This window comes from Anoplophora glabripennis, unplaced genomic scaffold, assembly GCF_000390285.2.
Source record: "Anoplophora glabripennis isolate ALB-LARVAE unplaced genomic scaffold, Agla_2.0 scaffold6, whole genome shotgun sequence".
NCBI classification, from domain to species: Eukaryota; Metazoa; Arthropoda; class Insecta; order Coleoptera; family Cerambycidae; genus Anoplophora; species Anoplophora glabripennis.
Window position 1 is genome coordinate 2,011,734 of NW_019416749.1, and position 26,234 is coordinate 2,037,967.

Here is a 26,234-nt window from a genome sequence, read left to right on the forward strand (position 1 = left end):
AGGTTGTAATGTATTGCTTTCAAAAATGTGGTAATATACTCGCAATTTTTATTATAAAACGCACAATTTTTATATAGAGGACGTATTTCCCATTCAAATAAAGAATATTTTTTCATTTATCTATCACAATAAACATCCATGGTAAAAAGATATTACACTAAAAAAATCTTATGAACAAATAGAATGAAAAGAAATTTTGTGTACAATATGAATAAAATTAATTAAATGTGAAACATTGGGCAGGTACTTAATCCTTGATTTTATCGGTGGTGTAATAGATGTAAAACAGAGGCATGCTCCATCCATGCTGTTATATGTCATTTACAGCGAAGATAGTTATTTTCCCATTCTTTCAAAAAAATATATGCTTGTTGCCCATTGCTCACGCTGATATTTTTTAATATAACATTTTTATAATATATTTTTTCCATATGTATCTGTACTTTTCGTGACACAGTAAATGTCGTGCATCCTAATCTTTAATTTGTTACCTTCTGCTACAGAGGGTTTATTTTTAAATCAAACTAGTATGACTTTTTTACAGAAAAATATGTACAAAAACTAAAATTAAGGTTTAAATTCTGATGGCATAAAAATATCACGCTTTCCCCATATCTACATACCGTATTTTGATAATTTCCTAAAGCAACACTAAATTATGTAGTAGTTTATGTTATAACACCGCTCAACGTTTACTATTTTTAACTAGATATGGAAAAAACATGATTTTGAAAAATAACCATTGAAAACCCTGTATACAAAAAACGGTAAGAAATAAAACTACAGTTTTCAATCTCAATATTTCTTGAGTTCTATCTCTGGTTAAAGTTCATCCTAACTGGAACAATTGATCCAAACTGGCTTACTTTGATCCAAGAAATCTCTGGTTTTATGCTGTTCATATATTTTAAAGACACCCTGTACATATCAATTGAGACATTATAATTTTAGACTGCAGTTCTAATATTTTCTTAACCTACTTAAAAAATAGAGCCGGTGAAAGAATAATTTTTACTGAAGATCTTTTAGAGTCCAGCGGTATTCAAACTGTGTTTTGCAGAACCCTGGGGTTCCCCACAACCTCTCTAGGGGTTCCGCGACTCAGTAAAAAATTCGGAAATTAACAAAATCAACACTACAAAATTCAAAAAAATTTATACTCTTACTTAAAACTACTATTTATAAATATATTATATAATCAGTAAAAAATGTGTTCGAAAATTTTTTAGGTGTGGAGGTTCCTCAAAAAAAATCAAAATATTGGCCGGGTTCCGCATGTGCAAAAGTTTGAAGATTGCTGTTTTAGACGAGCTAATTTTAAGGTGTTCGTGAAATTTTTAGTAGTGCCGTTTTGATACGATACAGTTGTTTCTTAGTGGAGAAATGTACAGAGTGATGTGATTTTTATCAAACTTTAGGAACAGGTAGATTGTCAAAAAAACTATGATTGTTTTATATACTGTAGTCGTTTATAAGAAAATAATTGTCGCACCGTTTCAGTGCCATTTGATATGGAATTTCTAATAAATAAAGTAATTAACCATGAAACGTTTGTTATAAACACATTTTTCCCAAAGTTGTCAAATTTATGCAAAAAAAATTCATTTCCTCATAAAATGAATGATTTTGAAAGAAATATTAGTTTTTGCATACCACCCCGTAGAGGTGTTATTTTATAAGAAATAAAATAAGTATCTGTTTTTGGCAAGAATATATTTTTAACTTTTCAGGATCTATCAGTAAATACATATTTGAAATTACGAGCTAAAGGCCATAAAAAATATTCTTCCTAACACAATCATATATCTTTGCTCCTGCAAAATTATATTTGTAAAACAATTATATACAGTTACAATTACGATCAGTTGAATCCATAATAAATTTGACAGAATAAAGCAGAAAATATCACTCGAAAAATATCATTGGTAATAAAATCAGGCTAAGACTAGAAACGGTTTACAGTTAACTACACATGAGTAGAAGGAGAAGATATCCCATGTGACACAGACTTTTCTAAGACAACATCTAATTCATCTAGTGGGAGTAATATTTGACGTAGGAAAGTCAAAAGACCACGGTTTCTCAAAAAGGAATTCTCTTCGTACATCTCTAAAGTCACCTTACATGCTGCCATCGGAACTAACATTCTATGCAGTAAATGTTCTCTGTAACACATTAAGAAAGACAATTGAACAGGCTGTTTTATGACGAATTGTGCATACTGTAATAGAACAGCAAGGCAACCTAGACAAGTATGACCACTGAAAAAGTCCTGGTTCAAATTTTGTAGCCTCCTTCATTTCAGTCCCGTCATGTTCTGGATTCCAATTTTTTTTGTACTTCATCCTCCTAGCACATTTTAATTGTCTCTGATGATCTATTCTGCTCAGTTTTTAAGGGCTTTCTTTAGAATCATGCATTCTTTGCACATACATTGAGACTTTATGCTTATTTAAAGCTGATGAAGTTCTCCAGAGATTATTCTCCTTTACAGGTCCAAATATCCTCGTAATGTAAAATTTTCTGATTAAAGCTGTCCAGCAACTCTGAGTTTTTAACGGACAGCGTCTATAGGTACGTTAAAATTGTACGAATCTGGATCGTCCTCTACATTTTAGCCTTAGAAGGAATCTTTGACCTCGTTGTTCTCGGGCTAGGCTATGTGGAGGCAAACCTGCTATTAGAACCCCTAGGCCCACCCTGATATTCATTTCAGTCCAAATGAAAGGGGCCGATTTTTATTCATTGTCAAATAAGGAAAGTTTCCCTTGTGTATTTGTACAAAACAGTTGTAAAACTGATGCGAGTTTATAACTAGATGGCATTTAAAATGTATATCTAACATCAATGAAGAAGAAGACTTAATGTTATAAGACTTTTTCTTCAAAGAATATTAATTTTCCCAATATGGTCTTAGAATTTCCAAATTCTGTCTTCGAGGGTTTGTTGGCTTTCAGTGATGTAAGTCAAAAATAACTTACCTTTCGCTAATGGTTCCAATGTTATCACCAAAATAAGTTTTAGTGAAAACCACCCATATCTACAAATTTTGACTTAAGACGTTTTTAAGAAATCATTCCGTATTTTCCTAGGTTGCCTCGCTCTCCCATTAGAGCATATATCATCATCACGAAACACTCTGGCCGTTTAAATTATCACATTGTAACAGTTCTTACCTAACACTAAGACATATAAATAATTGAAATTTTCCATCTTTCCCAAGAGTTTTACTTGTATGCATCATTTCGTCTATGAGGTGGCAGTAACACCTCCATACGGCTACAGTTTCTTGATGGTTTCGTTCTAGACTTGCTGTTCTATTGCCCGAGACTTCTTCCATCAATTCAGATTCGAAGTGTTCTTTAACACGAACTAAAAGGAAAGACTATTATATATTAATATTTTGGTTGTTTGATCACATTATTATTTATCAGTTTTTCATTACATGATATTTTACCATTTTAAAAATTCATTGCCTATTTTGTCTATTTAATCTATGGGGAAGACACCATATAGCAGATAATATTTATTTGCGCAACTAGTGCCTGAAATGTTACTTTTCGTTAAGAATGAGTTTTTTTTTTGGAGTGTAGTTGTTCAAAAAATGATGTGAAAATAATAAAGGCCATTCACACGAATTGAGAATAATATTTTTTTACATCTAATATGTTTAATAATAATTAGATTTTGGTTGGTTCATATAAGAACACAGTTCTGTTTCTTCTGTCTTCCTTTTGACATGCAGGGTGTTAATATTTGAAAAATTCTTATATTCTGTAGAATAGCTCTGAAAATGAAATTCTGTATAATTATTTACCTAAATAAAAGTAAAAATTCAGTTAATTAAGAGTGACCAGTGACCGAAATACTGCCCAAGTAATGTTTTCTGTTACTTTAACCAGAATTAGTTTTGTAGATATGTAATTGTAGCAACAATAACCTAAAGCTTTGCACAGACTTGCAACTGAACCAAGTGCAGAAACCTTTGTCTTGAACTATGTTATCATGCTTGGGATGACAATCAGCTTTTTTTAATTTTGAATGTATATTCCCTATTGAGTAATTTTCATGGTGTTCATTAATCCATACATATTGTTGTGGCGCAGTTTCTTGTTCGGTTCATTACAGCACCGGTGCAAGACTACATGAAGGTTACAGCTTTGTATAGATTTGCTACTGCACCAGTTGCACATATAAATTGATGTGCAAGCAGCATAACCGGATTTGCAACAGAGCTTGTTCAAACACTTGAAAGGAGGCAAGGAAAAAGAAATAATGTTTAGTTCGTTACAAATTTTTTCATACTATATTCTTTGTCAACAAAAATAAATAAATAAAATTAAAATATTAAAAACATATTCACACACACAAGCACTCTTTATTAATGAGACTAAAATAAGTGTTTGTTCATAAATATACAAGGTGTTCGGAAATAGTGGTACTTCACTTTGAGGGTAGATTTGTCGACTCAAAATAAGACAAAAATTTCATATAAACATGGGTCCGCAAACCACCCTACGGGAGGTAGACCCGTTTGAAGATGACTTTAAACAAATGGGTTTTTGCCAATAACTTTGAACTGCTTTGAAGGAGAGGGATAAGTTTTGGACGATAAGTTACTACTAAGAATAATGATTATTTGAGGGTATTAGTTATTATTAAAAGTTTTTGAACTACAGTAGTATCGAATCTTTAATTTTAAATTTTCTCTAAAATGGATATACCCCTTCGTTTGCACTCCACGGGTTATAGGCTGGATCAACTAATACCCTCAAATTATCATTAATAATAATTGTAACTATTTTAATGATTGTTTTTTTCTATGGATATATTTTATACGCTTTATGTTTAATGAGTTTAAGGCTGTGACAAATAGTGAATGCATACTGTCATTTTTTTTGACAGCTGTAGAAAAAAATTATAAAGTACCTACTTGTAAAATTGCTAACATAAATAAAAAAAAACAAATATTTATGTAACTTACCAAAATAGTCCCATAGGTAATGTTTTCCCATAAAAAGACGAGCCGACTTAAAGCCTAGCAAAAACACATTTTCCAGACAAAAAACCAGACCATTCTCACTGCAAAGCAGTGCAGTTAGGGTCGTATGCCTTTCTGAACTTCTTCTGTAGTGCCACTTTACTATTTTATTGACGCAATCTCCTATAATTAAAATATCGATACAATTGTTTCACTTTAGTAGAGTATTTACCTAGCATATGTTGAATTTGAGAAGGTTTCAGTTCAATCCTTGGAGGGGGTGCCGGTGAGCGAGTTCTTGGTGTAGACCGACCAAGACTATTACAAGATCTAACAGATTCTTCCATTTCTTCCTTTTTCGATATCAACGTACCTACTAAAAGTCTCTCCGTGGATCCGTCGTCGACTCCTCTTCCTAACCAACGGCCACAAGAAAATCTAAGAAGTCAAATTATTAATAAATGTACATGTAATGTTATGATAATAGATTTCCTACTTATAAGTATGTCCTGTTATTTCGTTCCGGATAATAATGTAATCGATCATCCATTTTGCGTATAACCCAGAATTATCATGTCCAATTCTCAAGGTTGTTAAAACTCCTAAGTTTTGGTTCTAAAAGAGAGTTTTCAATTAAAACAATGAAAGCTTGATGAACTTTTACTAAATTTACCTTGCATTCAAAATTTAAGGTAAGTTTAGGTACATTAATGCGGTTTGTTTCTAACAGAGTTCCTGACAACACAATCCAAACATTAGCAGAGGATGTTGTTCCCTTTCTATTAGGTACTATCACAATTCGGTAAGGTATCACTAAAATATATTTCATACACAATAAAAAATAACGCTTGCTATAAAATTTAAAGACAGATGAAAAGTCGGCTCTACTAATGATGTACAGTGTTCTATTTAAAGACCAACGCTTTAATTTTTAACTTTATTGATAGATTTTTCGAAAGAACCTTGTTTTTGATAAATAGATTTAATGCAATGAGTAGGTTGCACAATCTATCCACTTTATGCTGACAACAAAATACTGTGTGGTTCAAATAATCAAGAACAAGTTTTTATGTATCCATAATAAGTGTTTAATGCATGAATGTTTTTTTTTTTTATGGTTTTGGCACAATTAAAATTACAATAGAGCAATATGTATTGATTTGTTATAGGGTGATCTAAAAAATATTTTGAAATTTAAAAAACTGCGAATATAACTTAGCGATAGTTAAAAATAATTTTTTTCAATAGTTTAAATATGTTTTTGTATTGTTTAAATAACACTGGACAAATTTATAAAAACTGTTAGGGTTACGTTCATTTTTAACATGTTACCTATATTCACGGCTGGAAAATCCACATGGTCCATTTGCCTTTACACGAGGGCGACAAAGTAAACTAAAGAAATCCGAGCGATAGAAAAAGAATATTGAAACTATATCGAAGACGTTTCATAATCTGAATAGTCATTCCCACTACTAACCCGAAACGGGCGGTGGCTATTCACATTATAAAACGTCTTCACTATAGCCATCCTTGTCTATCGCATGGATTTCTTTACTTTGTCGCTCTCATGTAAAGGCAGATGGACCACGTGGATTTTTCAGCCGTGTATACCTAAAAACTCACCGTCTACTGGAAATACAAAAACTAGTTACCTGAACACAATTTTTATACTTAAAAAAGCTCTCATAGTAATACTTTTCAAATATTTGCATAGAAAAAAATGGTGGCAGTTGGCTTTGAATTACAAAATGATTGAAACATGCTTTAAAAAAAAATTGTTAAAATGATCAATAAACAAAAAAGTTATTGAGCTGACTAGTCCCTAAAAAAAACACACTGTATGTTCATATGACAAGACAAAAAACGGTTTATAAAATTACTTTCATCACTTACCAGTTGTTGGGTATGTACTTGTGAAGCAAAAATAATCTACAGCGTTTAAAGAGAGCAAGTGGTATAAAAATTGTTCACGTTCTTCCTCACATCGCAAGAACGCTGAACGTTTGTATTGTGCACGCAACAGGCCTTGATCAGCCAGAAGAGTGCGGAAATGTTTAGATAATTGTTTTTTCTCCAAAGCCAAGCGCACCCACGCCCTGGCCATCCCTATTCCAGTTTTAACATCGGGCATAGCTTGAACATTGCTACAAAAATTCAGTTTAAATTTTAATAAGAAAATGTATTATTAAGTATTTACGCCATATCAAATAGTAGCGACGACGGTAGCTCAGAAAGTTCCGTTTTTAATTTGTCTGTAACTTGACCTGTCCAATTTTCTAAATTCAATGCTAGACGAGTTACATCTGAAACTGTAGAACAATTATCAAAAGTTATTGTTTGTAAAATATGTTCTCAGTCTGTTATAGTTATAGTTAAAGATGTCTTACCAGGTTTCAAATAATTAATATCATTTTTACTCAAATGTTGATATTTTTCTTGATAGGCGAGCAGATGTGACCAAAGTGCAGATTTGCCTCGCTTCTTCTGGAGACCATGAGACCAGACTCTCTCGAGAAAATCACACAGAGATGCCACTAAAGTACTTTCTTCAACTGCTCCACAACTATCTAAAGCATTATTGCTGGATAATGTGACGCCTTCTGCTCCGAGTTTTGCAAGCAACATGCGTTTTGTTCGAACTTTGCAGTCCTGAAACATTAAAATTTTATTTTATACAACGGGTAAATAGTAATAATCATCGTAATTAAAAACTGAGAACTTTATTGAACATAACCGAAAAGAGTTCTTTTTACGTCCAATCCAAAAATACACCAACGTACTGAACAATTTAAAGAAAAAACATGTTGAGGAATATATTGGTCAAGAACGAACTGTTTTCATTAAGAAGAACTTTCAAACTCAGGCGACCTATTGAACTTTTTCAAAAAATTTACGGGTAAATCACTGTTTGTAACTCGTATTAAATTTAACAATTTACAATGTCGTTTTCCAACTTACTTTTAAAAGCTTTTCAACAAACGTCCAATTTGCTTGTGCTATCAGGGCTGGTGACATATCTTGGTTATTTGCACTTTTCAGAGATTTATCATTCGAGCCAGTTGGAGGTTTGGAAAATGTCAATCCTTTTTTTAAAGTGCTCGCCCTAGGTATGCTACCTTTATTAACGACGGGAGTTTTGTTCAGTACCTCCTTATCCAATAAAGGAAACTGTCTCAAACCGATCGTTTTACTATTCATAATTTCCCTTGGCAATGAAGATTCATAATCGGGGTTACTTAATCGTCTGTCAATGAATTTTTGACTATCGTGAGCACTAATGCACGGTTCGTAACACAAAGATCTCATGAGATTTTCACCGCCGTATCTCTGTTTGAGATGCTTTATTCGATTATCGAAAATGAGAAGGTTGTTGTCTACCTCCCCCCACATAGACAGTATTTTATTGTCTATGAGTGTCGCAAACATCTGCGATTCCAAAAATCTCCACAAAAATAATCTGTCTTGTTCAGGTTGATCAGAGAGGAAGGAAGCTTTATCAAAATTTTGCATTGAGTCTCTATTGTTAAACCAGTCTTCTTTGCCCTAAAATTATTACGTTTGTTACATATTTTTTAAACTACTTTAATTTAAAAAATAATGGTAGGATAATTTCAATGTAACTTGTACCTGATTAGGAAATATGACAAAGTTCTCGTATGATTGAAAAATGTGTATGAATCTATTAAAAAATATCTCCCTAATGGAATTATTAAATCTGAGATCCTCTATATAAGAGTCGGAAGGTTGTGAGGTATCGTTCTGGTCCAAAGCGACTCCTGTCCTACGCACTATGTCTGCTATTCTTTGTAAAGCCTCCGATCTTGCAGAGCCAGGAGGAGAAGGAGGCCTGTCATTGTCCAATGTATCATGAACGGAGAGCTTCCTTCGATTTTGCGGGCGGCCTGGTAAAGTGCAACTTCTTGACATAATATCCTAAAAATCCAGTTATAAAAGGTAATTAGATAATAATCTGAAATCGTCAAAAATATTGGTCTAAGGATCAGGTGTTATTCTTAAATCATATTTTCTTTTATTAGCCTTTGAACTTTTACCTTAAAGGAATTCAACAAATTCAAATTAATTTAAAAGTTTCCCTAAGTTCTCAACTAATGAAGTTATATACAGGGTGTAACTTTAAGTGGGGGTTCAGTTTTTTAGGCGTATGTGGTCTCCAGAACACTAATCTGGAATTATTATTTTTTTAAATCAAATAATCGAGTTATAATTCAGTTTTCAAACTCAAATTTTTTTGAGGCTTCTAAATTCTAAATTCCAATTTAAAAATATGTAGTTATTAGAAGAATTACCTGGGTATTTCTGTTGTTTTCTGAACTGGGTACATGCACGCCGTATTTATCGAGTATAGACCAAATTTCTGCTGTAAACGCTTCCCGATGGGGAAATGTTCCCATCTCTTCAGGTAACTGAACTTTACATTTATCTATATCAACGTAACAAAGACTCGCTTCCGAAGCCACTTTAATATTTTCAGATGACGCATACAGTCCTTCAAATAGTTTATAAAATTATTACTTGCAAGTTTTATTTGTAACAGTAACTTACCCATTAGGAATGGAACAGGTGCATCCAGAAAATGATGTAGCGACGCAGGTAAGATTGGGACATACACATGAGGCCAAGTAAATGGAAACAGTAATGATGTAATACCTTCTGCTACAACCATCAACCTTTGACAATCTAAAACAATATTGTCACATCAAACTGCAATCCAATCTTAAGAGACACACAGTCGGCCAAATTAGGGTAAAGTTGTGTAATTTAATGACAAGAGAAATTTCTTTTTTAAATTTTGACACAACAAATTAAAAAGTAACAAAATTTGATTAACTACTCTATTTCGATTTCAGGAACATAATGTTAAGCTGTTTCCCATTCTCAACGAAACATGCAGTAAATTCTGATTATAATTCGTTTTTACTTATTTCTGTTTGGAAAGCCGAGGCTCAAGTTACATATATGCAAACATTGTCCCACCTGCACTTCTTAACAAGACTTGATTTTCCAGCAAGAGGCAAGTAAAGAGCTGTACTACAATATCGACTCCTAACCACAGAAACATAAGCCTTAGAGGAAAATCTAAATGTGGTAACTCATCTGGTTGGCAAGGATTTTGTAGTATGGCACTTGAGGGAGGCAACTGTGGGTCTGATGGTGGTAAATACACCAGTAGACTCTTCCCAGGTCCAGGTAATTCAACCTAAACAAAAATACTTTATATTTAGTGTATCCTCATGTTACTTGTATCATATTTGATAGTTTTAGTTTTGCAATATTACAACTGGACAAAGTAGAGAAAAATGTTTTACACAACAGTTACAGTATACAGATTCAAATCATCTAGGTATTATATAAACATTATTTCTCGTTTACTGCCACTTAAATTGGTGATGGTTTCTGTGTCGTAGCCAATAGAAGAGACACAATACAATAATTTTAAAGTGTATTTTTTTTAATGTTTAGTCAGTCCTCAAAACTCAAAACAAGATTATATTGTTTGGAGTTTCTAACTATGCAGAGATAATTTAATTATAGTAGTATATATTATGTTCATTTTACATATTCCAGCAAAGTAAACAATTGCACATAGCCATAGTTTGGTGGAGATACTATTCAATCTCTTTTGACCAATAATTTTGCAGTCACGTGATCACTGTTTATTTAAACGCAATACGTAAAGTGATCGCAGTACCTATATAACACATTTATGGTACTTATGGTAAATTGATAATCAAAAGGGGAAAAATTACTAGAAAAAATGTTTTCATTAAAAAATGTTTCCTCATTTGTTGTACACTTTGTGGTATATAATTGAAGAATACTAGGCAATAAATTAAAAAAATTAAGTTGATTTTCATGTATAAATTCACGAAAGAAAAACCATAACAATATTAATGTATTTCAATGACAAAAATATTTGCCATTCACTTTCACTTTGTGCACCAACAAAAAGATTACACAATTGAATTAATATACTTATTATAACAGTAACTAGTATTTACTGAGAAAATTATAGGTATTTGAAATTAATTTTTTTTTAAATAAAATTAAATATTTGACTGTATAATAACATAATCCATACTTACTTCATACAAAATGTTAAACACATAACTTTCTAAACTAAGACCACTTGTTGAATTGGCTCTTCTTGGAATACATCTGGAAACAAATAAAATTAATAAAATAAATGGTCTATTACTTGTCCTTATTGTCACCTATACAAATTTTCCAAAAATATTTTTGCAGCTTGGACATGAGCCAGTTGAGAGATAATACCAATACTTTTAGAAACAAATAGCTTGTCTTTAGAGATATCGTAATATGTTAAAGCTGCTCCGTTAGGATTATGAGTTAGTTTGAAATGCCTTGGTAAAGACCTAGATTGGGGGCCCTGATTTTGTGCATTTTGTAATACCCTGGCTTTTAAACCACTAGATAATTCAGTAATATACATAGCCTACAAATAATAAGACAGATTTTTTTCCAATATGTTATTTTAAAAACATACTTGTAATGTTTGCATTGCTGTGCATATATCTCTATTCCGTACTTCTTCATAAAAGATAAGACTAAAACCATAACACCTTTTTCCATCTTCTCGAGTTATAAGGAATGAATGAAAACTTGGGGCAAGAGTTACTGAATGTTTCTGGGTCCGAAATTTCAATCCACTAGGTAAAGATAACTAAAACATATACAAATTTATTACTTTAGGTTACATTTTATAGACTTTAACTCACCATACAGACAGCAGATGCATCAAAAGGATTTGTTTGAACATTTTCAGGATAGTGCGCCAAAACTTTACCTTTATATGACCTCTCTAATGGGGAAACATGCAGATTATCTTCTGAAATGATTGTTTGCATATAGCTTTAAAATAGAGGAACTTAAATCTTACCTGAATATTTATCTGGTTCCAAACCTGAATTATAATCAAGACCACAAATAACAAAATAATCGACAAATTTAGTCATTTCTTAATTAACCTATTTTGATCAAAACGAAAGTAAACCTAAATGGGGTTAAATTTATTATCACAAATCATTGTTAACAATTTGTACTACAACTCTTTCTAAAATAAAATAACTAATTTTTAAAACATATTTTCTTATAATCAGCCATTTTGTGTTTTTGTTTTGACGTTTCAGTTTCGACCAACTTTCATTTCAACATAACTTTCAATTCAACTCAATTAAAATGATTCAATCCAACTTTCCTTTCCAGTGTAGCAAATATTATTAGATCTACAAGTTACTGAACACTGAACAAATGAACTACTGTTAGTGTGAAAGTAGGAAGTAGTGTGAAAGGAAATTAAGGATATTGTTGGTAGATTCGCTATTTGTTTCTTTTATTTATATAGGGTGAATCAAGTTTTTGTAGTTGTAATAGTTGTATATTAAACATCATTTTAAGAAAAATATAAACAAGCTTAGTACGCTGTTCTTTTATTTATCATGTTAAAACCTGCGTAATGCGCTCTACTTGACCAATACTTTTTTAAGTATAGTGCATTTCTACACGTTACGAACGCTTCTGGATTGACATTTAAATTTTCCAGAGTAGGTAATTCATTTTCTTTTCTCTTTTTACTCTCAGCAGCCATGCAAGCGAGTAGCCTCGGAGAAGATAGTTTATTTATCACTAATTATTTTCAATATTTTAAAGCCCATATCCCATATCTGTTGGAGGCGATCGACGGTGTTTAGAAAGTGCCCAATATAGGAACAATATAATTATTGAATAAATTGATAATTTATTACAAAACATTACAATTGAGGATAGAATTGATCAATGGACAGTTATTTTAATTTATCTGAGAGTGTGGTTTATATAAAACCAATAAGCTTTACTGAATACGGGGATTAAAATGTTCGTTTTTATTGTTAAAAAATTAAGTGCATATTCATATAAATATATTTATTAGTCAGATGTCCTTTTTTTAATAGATAAGCGTATTCCATTTCTTGCAGCTAGAGTCATTCGAGGAACTAATTCTAAGATGTACTCTGGGTCAGATGGCTGCAGATCAAAATTTCTCACAATCTTTGAGATGCAACTCTTCATTTGTAAAATTGCAAATTTTTTACCTAAAAAAAATTATTCAGAATTATAGACAGTGCATGTGCTAATACATATAACTGCAAATTATATTTTTATATATATATATAATTAAAATAGATTTGAGTTGTTTTGTGTTGATTGTGGGTTAGATTTACTTAAGTCCAAATGTTCAAAAAGGTTGTTCATTCTGCACATGGGCGTATTTAGGGGAGGCAGGGGTGTGCACGGCCCACCCCAGAAAAAAAGATATAATATTATCATTTTTGTCAGTCGGTAACTGCGCGGCCTTTTTTTTAGTATCAAATCAAAACGTGTTCAAATTTAATATCGGTAAGTGGGTGATTGCGAGCGAGAGGAGCTTTTTTAAGGGTTCTCCAAGTTTCTTCATACAACTTGCAGACCTGGGCCCACCCCAAGCAAAAGCCATGCCCATGATTCTGCAGTTGTTTTGTGGCAATAGGATACAAAATGTTTCATTCAAGTTGCACAATTACAATATAAATTTGATAAATATAGGTATTACATTTACCTTATCGAACCCAATACAGTCTAACTGTCTACAACTTTTTCAATAGGCAGTATAATTTTTTTGAAAATTATATCCAACACCACCAAATATAGGTTTGCGTTTAGGAGATCAAAATTAGGGGATGTACCAAAAACTAGGATATCTATATTTAGGGTTCATCTTTCTGTGCTACCAATATTTTTTATTAAATAAATCAAAATAATTATCTATCATTATCTACTTACCTATACAATTTCGTGGCCCAGAACTAAATGGTAGAAAAGTATACGGTAGAATGTTATTTCCTTCAAATCTTTCTGGCTTAAATTTTTCAGGTTCTGGGAAATATTTCGGATTGTGATGACATCCGTATATAAATAAACAAACATTGAGGTTTTTAGGTAGTATCACACCATTTCCTATAAATATGGAGAGCAGGTATAAAAGTACCAGCTTGAATTTATTTTCATATTCAAATCCTTGAGTATTCTATCCACATACTAAATATATGATTCTATCATCATTGACTCTAGCTTATGAAATCAATGCGTTGATCTAGGTAATGTTCTTAAGCCTAGATCCAAATTTATGCGTGATCATGGATTCTTTGTAACCACGTGACCATCAACATCCAATTGTACATCGGTAAAGCGACTTGACACTCCGTCAAGGTCAAAGCGGATTGGATGTTGATGGTCACGTGGTTATAAGTGTTATAACGAATCCGTGATCACGTATTCATGTGGATCCAGGCTTAGACTATACATACTAGCTTCTAATTAACACTACATGAAAATGAATAACTTTTTTGGCTTGTAAATGGGTGGAACAAAGTTAAACATTACAAATTTTATTTAATCATTCCGTCCAGTATAAAACGCCTAAACTCACCTAAATGGACGTCGTTTATGATCCTTCTGCCTGTTATGGGTATTGGAGGATATAACCTCAAGGCCTCATATATTACTATTTCTAAATATTTCATATTTTGGAGGTCTTCATAAGATGGAGAGTTCTTATTTAATTTACCAAATATATGTAATTGTTCCTCTATTACCTTTTCCTAGAATTAACAAAGATGTATTGAATAAAAACGGAGTCCTTCTATCGGAAATACGTTTGCCACAGTGAGAAAATAATTAAATGCTATTTACTTCAACCTCATAAAACTGTAGTTAAGATGTACGTCAACCAAAATATACGACATTGCTAGTACAATGGAAAACAAAATTTTACTACGAAATCTTAAATCTTACTAATCGTTTTGGTGGTTATGGGAAAATTCGAGATATTCAAAAGTGATTACACTATTTTTTTCCCAGGTGCCACTGTTGATAAGATCTGATGAATAATGTGAATTGGTTCCCTTTAGAATAATAGCCAGTAGCTAAGCCGGAGTTCATACATAAGGCATTGACTTTAATTATTTGTATGATTAAGTCTAAGTCTAAAGTTGATTAGCTTTAGTTCTTATGTTAAATCCTAAAAAGCACCCTGTGGAGTTGTCAAATGGAAAATGGAATCAGCAGCTGCACAGTTCAGGTATATAGGATACTCAATGGACCTATAATATCAAAATTCTAGAAAGAAAAATGATTTAGGCCACTTTATAAAGAAGGTTTTCAGAAGAATGAATATAATGTCAACCCTGATGAAGGCTTAGGACTACCTAGATAATTTTAGTTCAGAATTTCTTCTGCAGAAAAGAGAGATGTTTTTTGAAATATCGAAAAGTTTAAATCGATGACATGGTAACCAGTCCAAAAATTGTTACCCATGCCACAGAGGCATGCAACTTTAAAAATGTGTAGGGCAAATTTTACCTGAATTTTTGGGTGCCTTGCTAACGCATATAATGTAAAGGCTATTCCAGTGGCGGTGGTGTCGTGACCCTAAAATGAGATAATAATAATTTTAATGATTTAAATTTATAGTCAAGATTATATTTAAATTTCTGATATTATTCAACTACGGTCATCATAAATAATAGTAGAAGATTAATATAGAGTGAACAGCGAACTAGCGATAAATTTGGAAAAGTAATAAAAATTTGAAAATATGTAATAGCTAGTAAATAAATATTTGTCACTTTTAGGTACAATTTGTCAAATATTTTAATATATTTACCCCGAACAAGAAAGTGTTAACTTCATCTTTAACATCAGTCATGGTAAATTCATCGTCTTCATAAAGCTTTAGAAGTAAGTCTAAAAATGTCGTTTCCAATACATTTTGGTTGCTTTTCTTTGTTCCATCACTTTGCCTTTTAGTTTTGATTATATTATAGAAAAAGGAATCGATTATTTTTATTGCTTCTGTTTGTTTTCTGTAATCTTCAGTAAAACGATAAATGAAATTAAATCTCTTATAGGGAGTCTTTAAACGATTAACCACAATTTCACACATTCTCTCCAAACTTTTTACGTATTCTCCTTCAATATCTTCTTGAGCATTTACTGATAATCCCATCGATGTTTCTATTAATATAAAGAATATTAATAGCCATAAATTATAGTGGCTTTGCATCTATTAGTCATTATTATTAAATTGTATAAAACCTATATTTTAAAGACTGATCTTACTGTTTACTTGACAACAATGTTGCTCAGCTCTTTTGCAATTAATACCTATCTTACAATTTTGTTTTCTAACTATTCTTTATGTTCTTATCCTTATTAGTACTTAATTCACTACGCTGCAGAGCAACGTTTTTAAAATTTAAAAACATCCATTTGATGTATGTTGTTGTGCCTTTGTTTCCTATTCTTAAATAAACAACCTGTAGTATTAAAACCTTGATCAAATCTTAATTCACAATTCGATATGTTGAATTCGTTTCTAAAATTGAAATAAAATAAATTCTTACCAAATAAGACATCTAGTGAATACATTTTTATTAATGGAAATATGTCAATGTCTTTATTGTTCACTTTTGCTCCGAGTTTTTGAATTAAAATGTTGCCAAATGAATCAAACACATCAGTAAAATTCTTTAGCAGCGATAAACGTCCAAAGCATGGTGTCAATATTCTTCTGTGACATTTCCATTTATCAACTGAAAATTGAAACTTGAACAAGTATTTGTAACACATTCAATGAATGTTTAAATATGAATAACATTATATATTTGAAGTTTCTTACCCTCACTTGTGAGCAGTCCGCTGCCCATCCATGGCTTACAAAAATTATAGTCTTTTGCTTTGGCCACTTCTTTGTTTGATGTTAGTAGAACTTGCAAGACTTCAGAGTCTGTTATTAATACTGAGGGTTTTGTGGGTGGCATATAAATCCTTAGTAAACCGCCGTATTGGATCGTGTAATTTGTCAGTATTTGCAGAATCTCTAAACATAAATAAGCTTAATTTAATATTTACTCGTAGATAGACATAAAAAATAGGCAATTCGGATTTTTTAGTGCATGAGTGTAAATGACCGTATATTTTTTTATTATTTTCTCTTACAATTTTATATTATTTTTAAAGAATTAAGCTACTTCAGCTACTCCAAAAATTTATCTAAATTCTTGTCTAAAATAACAATTTTATTCCAACTAGTTTGAGGATTTGTTCTTAAGTTGTGGTTTTTCTTTTAGTCCGACATAGAATTCAACAAAGTAAGCAAATTTTTCAAATATTATCAAATGAGTATTGGTACAATATTCAATGTTTATACTATAATAGCTGAAAATATTACAAAAAATTTAGGAACTAGTTGTTATAGTATCGTAATTTCCTGTTTTTATTTTAGATAGTGGTGAACTGAGTTTTCAATAATTATCTACATAATTTCGGAGTTTAAAATGTTCCATTTTACGATACTGTTGAATTAATTATTGATATATTAGGATACCAAAATGCCATTAAAACATCAAAACCGTATGTTGAGCGTATTTCTTTATGACTTCATCTTACCGCCCATATTTTTGTTTTGTTGTTGAAAGGGTACGAGAAATAGGACACGCTGGGCATGGTGGATAACCTAGGCCATCTAGAATGCCATAAGTCAAAGATGATGTTTTAAAATTGATCAAGTCGAGACGTTTCCTAATAAAGAGTAGACTATTATATAATAAAATAACCTTTATCTGTTCCCAGTATAATAAATATTGTTTTTAAGGAGGTAAGTGGATTTTACCGTAGAAGTGGAAGTTGTTATGGACAACGGGAGGTAAGTGGGGTAAGTTACCTCCCTTGGGAAAAAAGCGATTCCGAGTTATAAATGAAATTTAATGAACAAATAAATAGAAATATTTATAGTAATTGACAGTTGCACAGTCATTACATTTAATAACATTTATAAAATCCGGATAATAATTAGGTATTCCCCTCGTGTTTACTAATTGCCACATTTTTCTCAAAATAATTTGACCGAACCATTTCCGTCACCGCAGGCTCAATATTATCTGACTGATCCATTAAAACAGCATGATGCGACGTACTACTAGAAACTGGAGTTGAAGTGTCATTGTAAAGAATCCTGTTGGCTATTTCACTTTTGTTACTTAAATGTCAGCAACATTTCTCTTGATTACTAATACATCAACTACTATATTAGCTAGTAACATTGCCGATGTTCTTCGGAATGAATGGCCTGTATATGTTTCAGGATGTTCTAGTTTCAAAAACTGTGCAATGTTATTAGCAATCATAGAAAGGGTATTCTTGCCGACTGGTTGGTTGTAACATCTATCTGCTTGATAGTACATAAAAAAGGTCAATTTCAGTTTTAATTTCCAATCTAATATTGATATATTCCTTGACAATTTATAAGTGAGAAACAGAACCCAGACGAGAAGTAATTGTAAACGTACGTGACATACCATTTTTAGAATCTGGAATTGTAACTACAATAATGTCATTGAAATTTTTGAAGTTGACATTGTCCAAAGTAAGTTTACATAACTCATCAGTGTAAATAACTATTATCCAAATCATGTGAAGTAAGTTCAAATTTTAATGCCTCAAGACTATCCCAAAAGAGCTTTCATCAAATTTGTTCTAGAAAACTGTAATACACTTTTACTCACACTGATATCGCTCGCCATAACTAATTATTTACTACAGTATCTTAATTGTACCATCTTCTTTAAAACACTTTTTCTACGATCGTTCATTTAGGGCCAACGTCGGGGTCATTCTAACATGGTTATGATCATCAATAAAACCATTTTTCTACGGAAATTTACAAAATATGACTTTCTGATCATTTCATGTTTGGCTAACGAAACATGTAATTTTTGGTAAAATGTATTTACGTTGGTTGTCCCCAGCAAATGAAAATCTTCAATCCAATTTAGTGATGCATGAGCGGAAACTAAGATAATGGCTACGTTCTTCAAAAAGAATTCCCATTATACCAAATCAGGCATATGTGCTGGCCAAGGCACAGCTGTATGTTTCGACTATTTCAAAAATATTTCACCAACGACGATGCCTTTGTTTGCTATGCCTGACTTTAATTAATTGGAAAGTAATAATATAGAAAATCGTGAATATCTGATAAGCTTTTGGGGACAGACGTAAGGTAATACGGTAAGCTTTTCTGTATTTCTAGTATTTCATAGATCTCTGTAGTTTAATTAGTGATAATCAAATTTGGTTTAGTCTATACAGATAATTAAAAATTATATTTTCATAGTCCTACATGGAGAATCGATTTAGTTCTTAAAATCCAAAGTCCTATTGTAAAATTTTTAATTAAAAATAATGACTTACTTGTTGAATCCTTAAAATGTAATATATGTCCCAACAGTATACTACATGGAGGTTTTGGGATGTTAATCAGATGAGTGTTGTTTCTAAAAATTATATAACATAATATCGCGGAAATTGTTGCCAATAATATAATTCCAGCTAGAAACATGGTTGTTCTTCAAAGCAATAGCGTAAATACAAAAAGCGTAAAGTATTATCTTACCAATTAGTTGTAAATTAGAGGGAAAATGGTAATTGTGGAGCTAACGTTATATTACCGATAAGGATACAAACCACTTATTTAATAATTTGCGGGAGTTATACAGAGTATTTGAAATTCTAGAACTACTCAGGAAAAGACTGCATGCCTACTTAAATGGACAAAATATTAATTCCCAATTGCATTTCGTTTTCATCTTCATTCAATCGCAACTTCTATTTACATATTTATGTATGAAAAACTTGGTATTACTTTAGCAACTTCATAAAACTGGAATGTAGTACGAAAGGCTAAAGGCTTTACAAAACTGTATTCTTGTTATGTCTTCAAAATGCAGCATTTTCAAGGTAAATGTCATGGAATGACCTAATAGAAGCCACAACTAAAGTTTAGTATTCTACAATTTGAGCACTTTTTATTTGATTTTTCGGTTATTTTGGGATCTATTTTAATAAAGTACAGTCCATAGAATGTCGAACTTTATCGTTCGTTTATTGCAATTCAGATTACCTTACTACAATTACATAAATATATATATACACTACAAATGCCAATCTACTATATAAATTCTATCTGTATCACTAGATATATTTAATATTCAATAAATTATGTGGGCAAATAGATTCATTAGGCTTTAACCAGTCGTTTCCTTGGCTCTAGTTTGATTTTAAATCCTTCAGCACGCTTCAAAATGATATCTGCTTGAAGTTGGAATTCTTTTTCTCCTATGTCAGATTTGATTCGATAGTTCCTCAAAATGGTCGAAAGTAGAATTTTCAGCTTAAGCATGGCGTATTTACGTCCTGGAATATAAAAAACATTTATTACATTTTATATAATTAACTAATGCAGGGAATGTTATAAAACTTAGAATTACTAAAACCTTATTTAAAAAATTAACACATTTAATTATAAAACTTTTAGAGCTGGGTTAATATCATTGTTTAACAATTACTCTTACTATGAAACGTATACAAATTTTTCTCTGTTTTAAATACTAATATGTTTTATTTTTTACTAATTAATAATCTGATGGCCTCTAAATATTGTTCTTAGTTTCAGCCACTTACCCACACAACTCCTGGGTCCGGCACTGAATGGAATGAACGCATAATAATGCCTATTGGCCGTACGCTCTGGAAGGAAATTGTCAGGGTCGAATTTGTTCGGATTAGGATATATTTCTTCAAGACGATGAATCTTGAATGTGCCAATGACAATGGTTGCCCCAGCAGGCAGAGTGTAGTCTCCAGAGGCTGAAATAAGAATGATTTACTTTATAGTAACATTTTTATTTGTAAAATATTTCTCATAAATTTCTGTGATGGGAACGGAAAAGTGCAATATTCAACTCAGCAAGTTATTGTCATTACTTATACGATTTACGTGATATGGGAATTGAAAAATAAATTATTTGAATTTAATATCTATTTTGAATACTTACCCAGCTTAACATCTTGTTTAAGTTGTCTTGCAATAATAGGTACAGGTGGGTACATTCGAAGCGTTTCCATGAGGCAACGTTCTAAATATTTCATCTCCAAGGTGTCAGCGAATGTTGCTGGTCTGTTAGAGTCACCAAATATCTCATCAAGTTCTTGAACGACTTTATCTTGTATGTCCGGATGAATACCCATCATGGAGAGGAAAAAGCTGCTACCGGCTGCAGTTGTATCATGTCCCTCAAACATGATAGTATCTACCTGTTCTTTAATTTCTTCATCGTTAATAACTACTCCATTCTGTGAGGCTTCGATCATGAGATCTAGGAAAGCCATTCTCTTTTTCTCACCAATATCATCGTCTACATCCAAATCGTCTTTAAGGCCAGCAGACTGCCCGTATGATAGTCCCTCCACCACTGTTTTAGAGTTAGTAGTCTTGGTTTCATAATTTTTAGTTTTCAATTCCTCAGGTACATCAGCAGTAGATCCTCTTATTCCCTTTTCAAAATCTACTCTTTTGCGTTTAATGACTTTACGTGTTAAATTATGTATAGTACCAATAAGTTTCTCTTGAGCCTTGGCATACTTGGTAAAATTAAAAATAATGTCGGGTCTCAACCAAACTTTGGTATGGCGCTGGTGCAAAATATCGCACATTTTCATGACAGCCATGGCGTAGTCGTAGCCACTTTGATCTTGAGTTTTTTTGCTAACACCCATGGCAGTTTCTAACAGAATTTCTACAGTGGCTTCGGACATATAATCGTGACAATCAAAGTCTTTTCCAATTTCTTTCCTGAGTTTTTCGACAACCTCTCTACTGTTGGCGTTGAAAAGGTCGATAAAAGATTTCAATACATTCAAATGGAATGTAGGCGCGATGAGTTTACGATGTGCTCGCCATTTTTGTCCAGTAGAAATGAGGAGACCATCCCCTAACCAAGGTTTGAAAAACCGATATTCACTGGCTTTGTCGATATGAACATTACTGCTAAGGATAATTTCAACATCACGTGGATCCATCAAAAAGATTAACAGTTTTGGTCCGGCCCACATTTTCACAACGTTTCCATATTCAAAGGATTTGTCATACACATTTTTGAAAATTTCTGAAAATTGTATCAAAGGTACAGTTAATAAATGCAAATATTTCATATTTTTCTACTTATCATTATTAACTTAACAAAAACAATAAGCCAGAAAAAATAACCATAATGACTTCATGTTAAATGAAAATGGAAAATAACGATTCAGAAATTATACGCGTGGTATTTACGTGCGTGACTTTTGACTTATTCATAGTAGCAGTATAAAATTCATAAATCAGTATCACGTTAATACTTTCCATGAATTTTAATATATTTATTGTTTCTGTATATAACAATGACAATGACTGGTCTTAAATAATTTAGTCTTGATTCGAATGCACATAATTAGTTTTTTTCATAAATATTCAATGAACTGTTATAATGCCAATATTTATTTTTTCGTAAACGGGATTTAAAAGAAGCAACAATATCTCTTATAATAATATGTTCTAAGCATTACATGTACACCGCGTCTGACCTTATTTCAAGTTTTTAAATCTATTACATTCGGGTAATTTAGATTGAGGTTTTGTTGTGTAAGATGTGGTACAGAGTAGTTTACCTTACTTGAATTATGGAGACAAGATCGTAAAAAACGCGGTTAAATGTTATTATTATTCTAGTACAAACATCTATTTTACTTGTGTTGTGAAAAATATTTCTTAAAAATATATGTACATTATTACCATTACTTTTAAAGCTTAAATAAACATTGTATTTTAGTTTCATTGTCAACAGTTTGTAGTTGATTTAAAAAACTTAATTCCGATATACATTTCTGACAAATTATACAGAGCTTCCGCAAAATATCGTGAATATTCTTTTTTTGGATCGGACGGCCTTATATTATTTTTATTTGTCTTTAGATTTTATATATACAGAGAGGGTCATTCAGAAACTAGGATGTCCTTTAATATTTTTTAACACCCAACAATGTGGGAAATTAGACTCTTTTAATATTTATATACATATTTAGGCAACCCGCAATAATTTGTCATAGTTAAAATTGTACAGACTGAGCCTTGTGTACTATTTACATAGATACCATAAAAATGATCAACTTCAGATTAATTTATTTTTTTATGTATTTAATGTGCTTAAAACTTACATAAAACGTTATAAATTTAAATAAAGTAAAAATTTAGCATTAGTCGTATTCTAGTTTCATTAAGTATTTTTATTGTTTTTCTTGGTGTTGTACTGTGTCACTGTGTTTATCCGGTGTTTTTTTTCTTCAAGTGGTTTATTATTGACATAGGTACTCTTAACCACAACCAAACTTCTTCTTGAATGATATCCTGTTGCGACGCTACTTCGCTTACATGAAATTATCTTTAATGCGTATGCTCAGTAACTGTGATATAATTTTAATTTATTAGTTACTATTAAAGTCAATATTGTTCTATAAATTTAAATATATAAATTCTATAATTCTATTAGTTTGTCATTTGGGGTTTGACACTTCTTAAATATTTCTAATATTGCCAGAATATCGCAATATTTAAGGTCATGACAAAGAAGCCATTTTTTTGGCACTTATATCCAAAGTACATAAGGTGGAAAATCGATCTAGTAAAAATATTGAGAAATCCTTCATGACAATGTGCACTGTGTGGTTGCCTATTATTTGGCGTATGTGACGTCACTACTAAAAAGGTCTATTATGGCCATGGTCATTATATGTATATTTATGTCTGTATATTAGAAAATATGTCTATTTTTTAAATATTACTGTAAGACTTTCATTCTTTTTTAAGCTAACGTATTAAGCTAATTAAAAAAAAATATATATATATTTTTAAACTTGTCAAATGAAGTCAAACAATATTCTTCGACACCAGAAATATAAGTATGCAAAAGATATCCAACCTCATAGATAAGATTGCTAAATTTTAATAAATAAAATTAGATAGACAACACCATATTCTTAGAAAAAGGGGATAATGTTTTTCGGAATATACATAAATTTATTTATATAAACTAATAAATCGTCCCTATTTAGATGACACTTGTTTAGAATTTATTAGAGAATTAATCTTATTAGTCTTTTCGTTGGAATGAATATAGCATTTTCTTATTTTTCCTTTAGTTCCTCTTGAACTACATTCAACGTGTTCAAGTCCAGTTTATTTAGTGTCCATAGTGAAATGAAATAATACTAAAAGTAGTCTAGTAATGACATTAGGTACTATCTTAAATTGCATTTGTTTTTTTAACTAAAACCTTATAAGGAATTTGATTAACTGGTATTTACAGTAATATACCTGTAGATAAGATTAAGGTGCTAAGTAAAATGTTTCAAAACTGATAATTGCGTTTATAATTAGTTTATAGCTGCCAGATTTTATTCAAGAAAAAAATCTATATACGCATTGGCACAGAATAATTAGCACTGAGTACCTGGGGATGATCCTAAAAATTCTAAAGCATTTCCTAGAATAGGCAAAGTTTTGGGACCGGGAATCTTTTCTGCCAGTTCGTTCATATGTTTTCTTGATATTGTCCAATATGCGTACCATAGCACAAGAGCAGGCAGAAGCAGGAAATAGAATACACTTGTAGCAGATGAAACTGCCCCTGACGGGGTCAGGTCTGGTGTCACGGTAGCCGTAGACATTGTTGTTTGGAACCTAGAAGTAAAACCATTAAATTTTATTTGTTCATTTAGTTTTGGTTTCAGGGTTCTTGGACGTGTTTTTTTAATATGACACAACGAGTGCTAAACTTAAAATAAATCTATCTCCATGAGAACCAAGGTTAATGATGAAAATGTGTTTCACCTCTTTTGTTAGTTTGCTCTTCTCTGTAGCGATTATACCAGGAAGGAAAATGATATTTAAGAGACTGGAAAACGACTAGATACTGTTTTTAAAACTTCCAGCAACTTTCCAAAAAAAAAAATAATTTTTTTAATTTTTTAAAAATCTTTTCAGAATTTTTTTTCTATTCAAACAATATCTAAAGTAAAATTGTGGAAAAAGTCGAGAAAAATTCCTTTTCATTTTGATAATGATGAATGGTCAGAAACAATAATCGTGTCTTTAATTCTTTCCAAAATTTTGACCGTTTGGAACAGAAAAACGGCTCTATAGACCAACTTGTTAATTTACAGGGTTATTTATTGGTCGCTACATTGAGATGTAAAAAATTTTCACACCATTGGTCTTTTCATCAATATTAGTAAATTAATTTTCTAAAAAACCATAAAAGTAATTTTTTGCACTTTTTTCAAATTAATTTAAAGATGAAAAATTTATTCAAGTATTCAAAACCGCCCTTAAATTTACTGTGCGGTCATTAGTTACCGAGATGTTGATCAAAGACAGAAGAAGAGAATTCTTTCTTTCAAAGCCGGATATCTTAATAAAAAATTGACGTGCAGAGACCAAAAAAATAAACTAAAGTTGTCTAAGTCTAAGTGAAAAAAATATTCCAGAGGCCGTCGACCCCTAAAAATAAATTAAAAAAATTGGAAATTTTTTTCTTGCGCTATTTCCTATAATTGCGGGATTTATGTCAAATGATCTTCAAACTAGAGATTTGAAGCTTCAAACTGATTTTTTTTTATCTGGATAAGACCTGTCAAAATTCACTAATTATATTTTGTTCCCTTAATTTTTTCGAGTAGTGTATATATATTTTTTAAATAAAAAATAATAGAACTGATATATACTACTATCCAATAATAATTTGATGAATAAATCTAAAGTTTTCTAAAAACGTTGGCAAAAATTAAAATTATATTTTTAATAATTAAATGTCATCCTTACCGTCTTTGCACTATTTACAGTTGTGAAAACACCACACCTCTGCAGTCAGACTAGGTCTAACACTGCGACATTGAGAAATGCCTAGAATCTTTTATACTTACCTTTCCAAAAAGTTGTCGTCAGTGATTTACGTTGGTCGTTTTGCAGTATTACGATGGAAATTAGTGTTAAACAATGGAGTGGGTCATCGGTCAGAAAATTATAATTCTTCACATTGAATTCCATCATATCCATAGCACTAAGCTTAAAGGTTGATGCAACTATAATACTTTATTACAAATTAAAATGTAGTTTCAAAATTTGTCTTTAAATGAAACTTTCAAAATTTTTAAATTTCAAAAATTGCCAAAATAGACTTGTTCAAACTACAATGACTATTGATATTATTCTTAGCAGTAGGCAGGTTGTTCGAGTGCCCTCCAAATGGATACAATTTGGTTT

The 26,234-nt window shown here is 31.4% G+C and overlaps 2 protein-coding genes across 3 annotated transcripts; both read right to left on the minus strand.

Moving 5' to 3' along the window:
• Nucleotides 1-1,711: 1,711 nt before the first annotated feature.
• On the minus strand, nucleotides 1,712-12,159 carry LOC108912124 (DENN domain-containing protein 5B). 2 transcript variants are annotated; one of them, XM_018717301.1, is made up of 19 exons: nucleotides 11,904-12,159; nucleotides 11,743-11,849; nucleotides 11,511-11,687; nucleotides 11,218-11,459; nucleotides 11,089-11,161; nucleotides 9,980-10,202; nucleotides 9,548-9,682; nucleotides 9,292-9,491; nucleotides 8,612-8,917; nucleotides 7,943-8,527; nucleotides 7,372-7,633; nucleotides 7,182-7,293; nucleotides 6,878-7,128; nucleotides 5,655-5,794; nucleotides 5,478-5,596; nucleotides 5,214-5,419; nucleotides 4,985-5,164; nucleotides 3,177-3,372; nucleotides 1,712-2,165 (listed from the first exon to the last, which is right to left on the minus strand). In XM_018717301.1, exons 1-19 carry the CDS (start codon nucleotides 11,977-11,979, stop codon nucleotides 1,967-1,969), a joined length of 3,789 nt encoding a protein of 1,262 aa, XP_018572817.1. In that variant the 5' UTR covers nucleotides 11,980-12,159; the 3' UTR covers nucleotides 1,712-1,966. The 2 variants fall into 2 exon arrangements, with proteins under 2 accessions (XP_018572817.1, XP_018572810.1); XM_018717294.1 differs by having other exon boundaries at nucleotides 11,743-11,852.
• A 754-nt stretch (nucleotides 12,160-12,913) lies between these two features.
• On the minus strand, nucleotides 12,914-25,898 carry LOC108911804 (cytochrome P450 4g15-like). The gene is made up of 14 exons (XM_018716830.2): nucleotides 25,794-25,898; nucleotides 24,424-24,653; nucleotides 20,935-22,044; nucleotides 20,561-20,746; nucleotides 20,124-20,293; nucleotides 19,714-19,760; nucleotides 19,292-19,446; nucleotides 16,719-16,919; nucleotides 16,444-16,632; nucleotides 15,705-16,054; nucleotides 15,401-15,469; nucleotides 14,469-14,640; nucleotides 13,823-13,996; nucleotides 12,914-13,095 (listed from the first exon to the last, which is right to left on the minus strand). The coding sequence occupies exons 2-14, from the start codon at nucleotides 24,638-24,640 to the stop codon at nucleotides 12,929-12,931; spliced, it is 3,207 nt and encodes a 1,068-aa protein (XP_018572346.2). The 5' UTR covers nucleotides 24,641-24,653; nucleotides 25,794-25,898; the 3' UTR covers nucleotides 12,914-12,928.
• Nucleotides 25,899-26,234: the final 336 nt, after the last annotated feature.

Bases quoted from the DNA above. Each gene is read 5' to 3' on its own strand.
- LOC108912124 (XM_018717294.1), bottom strand. From the start codon at position 11,979: ATGACTAAATTTGTCGATTATTTTGTTATTTGTGGTCTTGATTATAAT. The intron at 11,688-11,742 runs GTGAGTTAAAGT...TATATGTTTTAG, and splicing joins ATGCATCTGCTGTCTGTATG to TTATCTTTACCTAGTGGATT. The intron at 7,634-7,942 runs GTAAGTTGGAAA...TTAATGTTTCAG, and splicing joins TTGTTGAAAAGCTTTTAAAA to GACTGCAAAGTTCGAACAAA.
- LOC108911804 (XM_018716830.2), bottom strand. From the start codon at position 24,640: ATGTCTACGGCTACCGTGACACCAGACCTGACCCCGTCAGGGGCAGTT. The intron at 20,747-20,934 runs GTAAGTATTCAA...TTCTTATTTCAG, and splicing joins TAAACAAGATGTTAAGCTGG to CCTCTGGAGACTACACTCTG. The intron at 13,997-14,468 runs GTGAGTTTAGGC...CCATATTTATAG, and splicing joins CATAAACGACGTCCATTTAG to GAAATGGTGTGATACTACCT.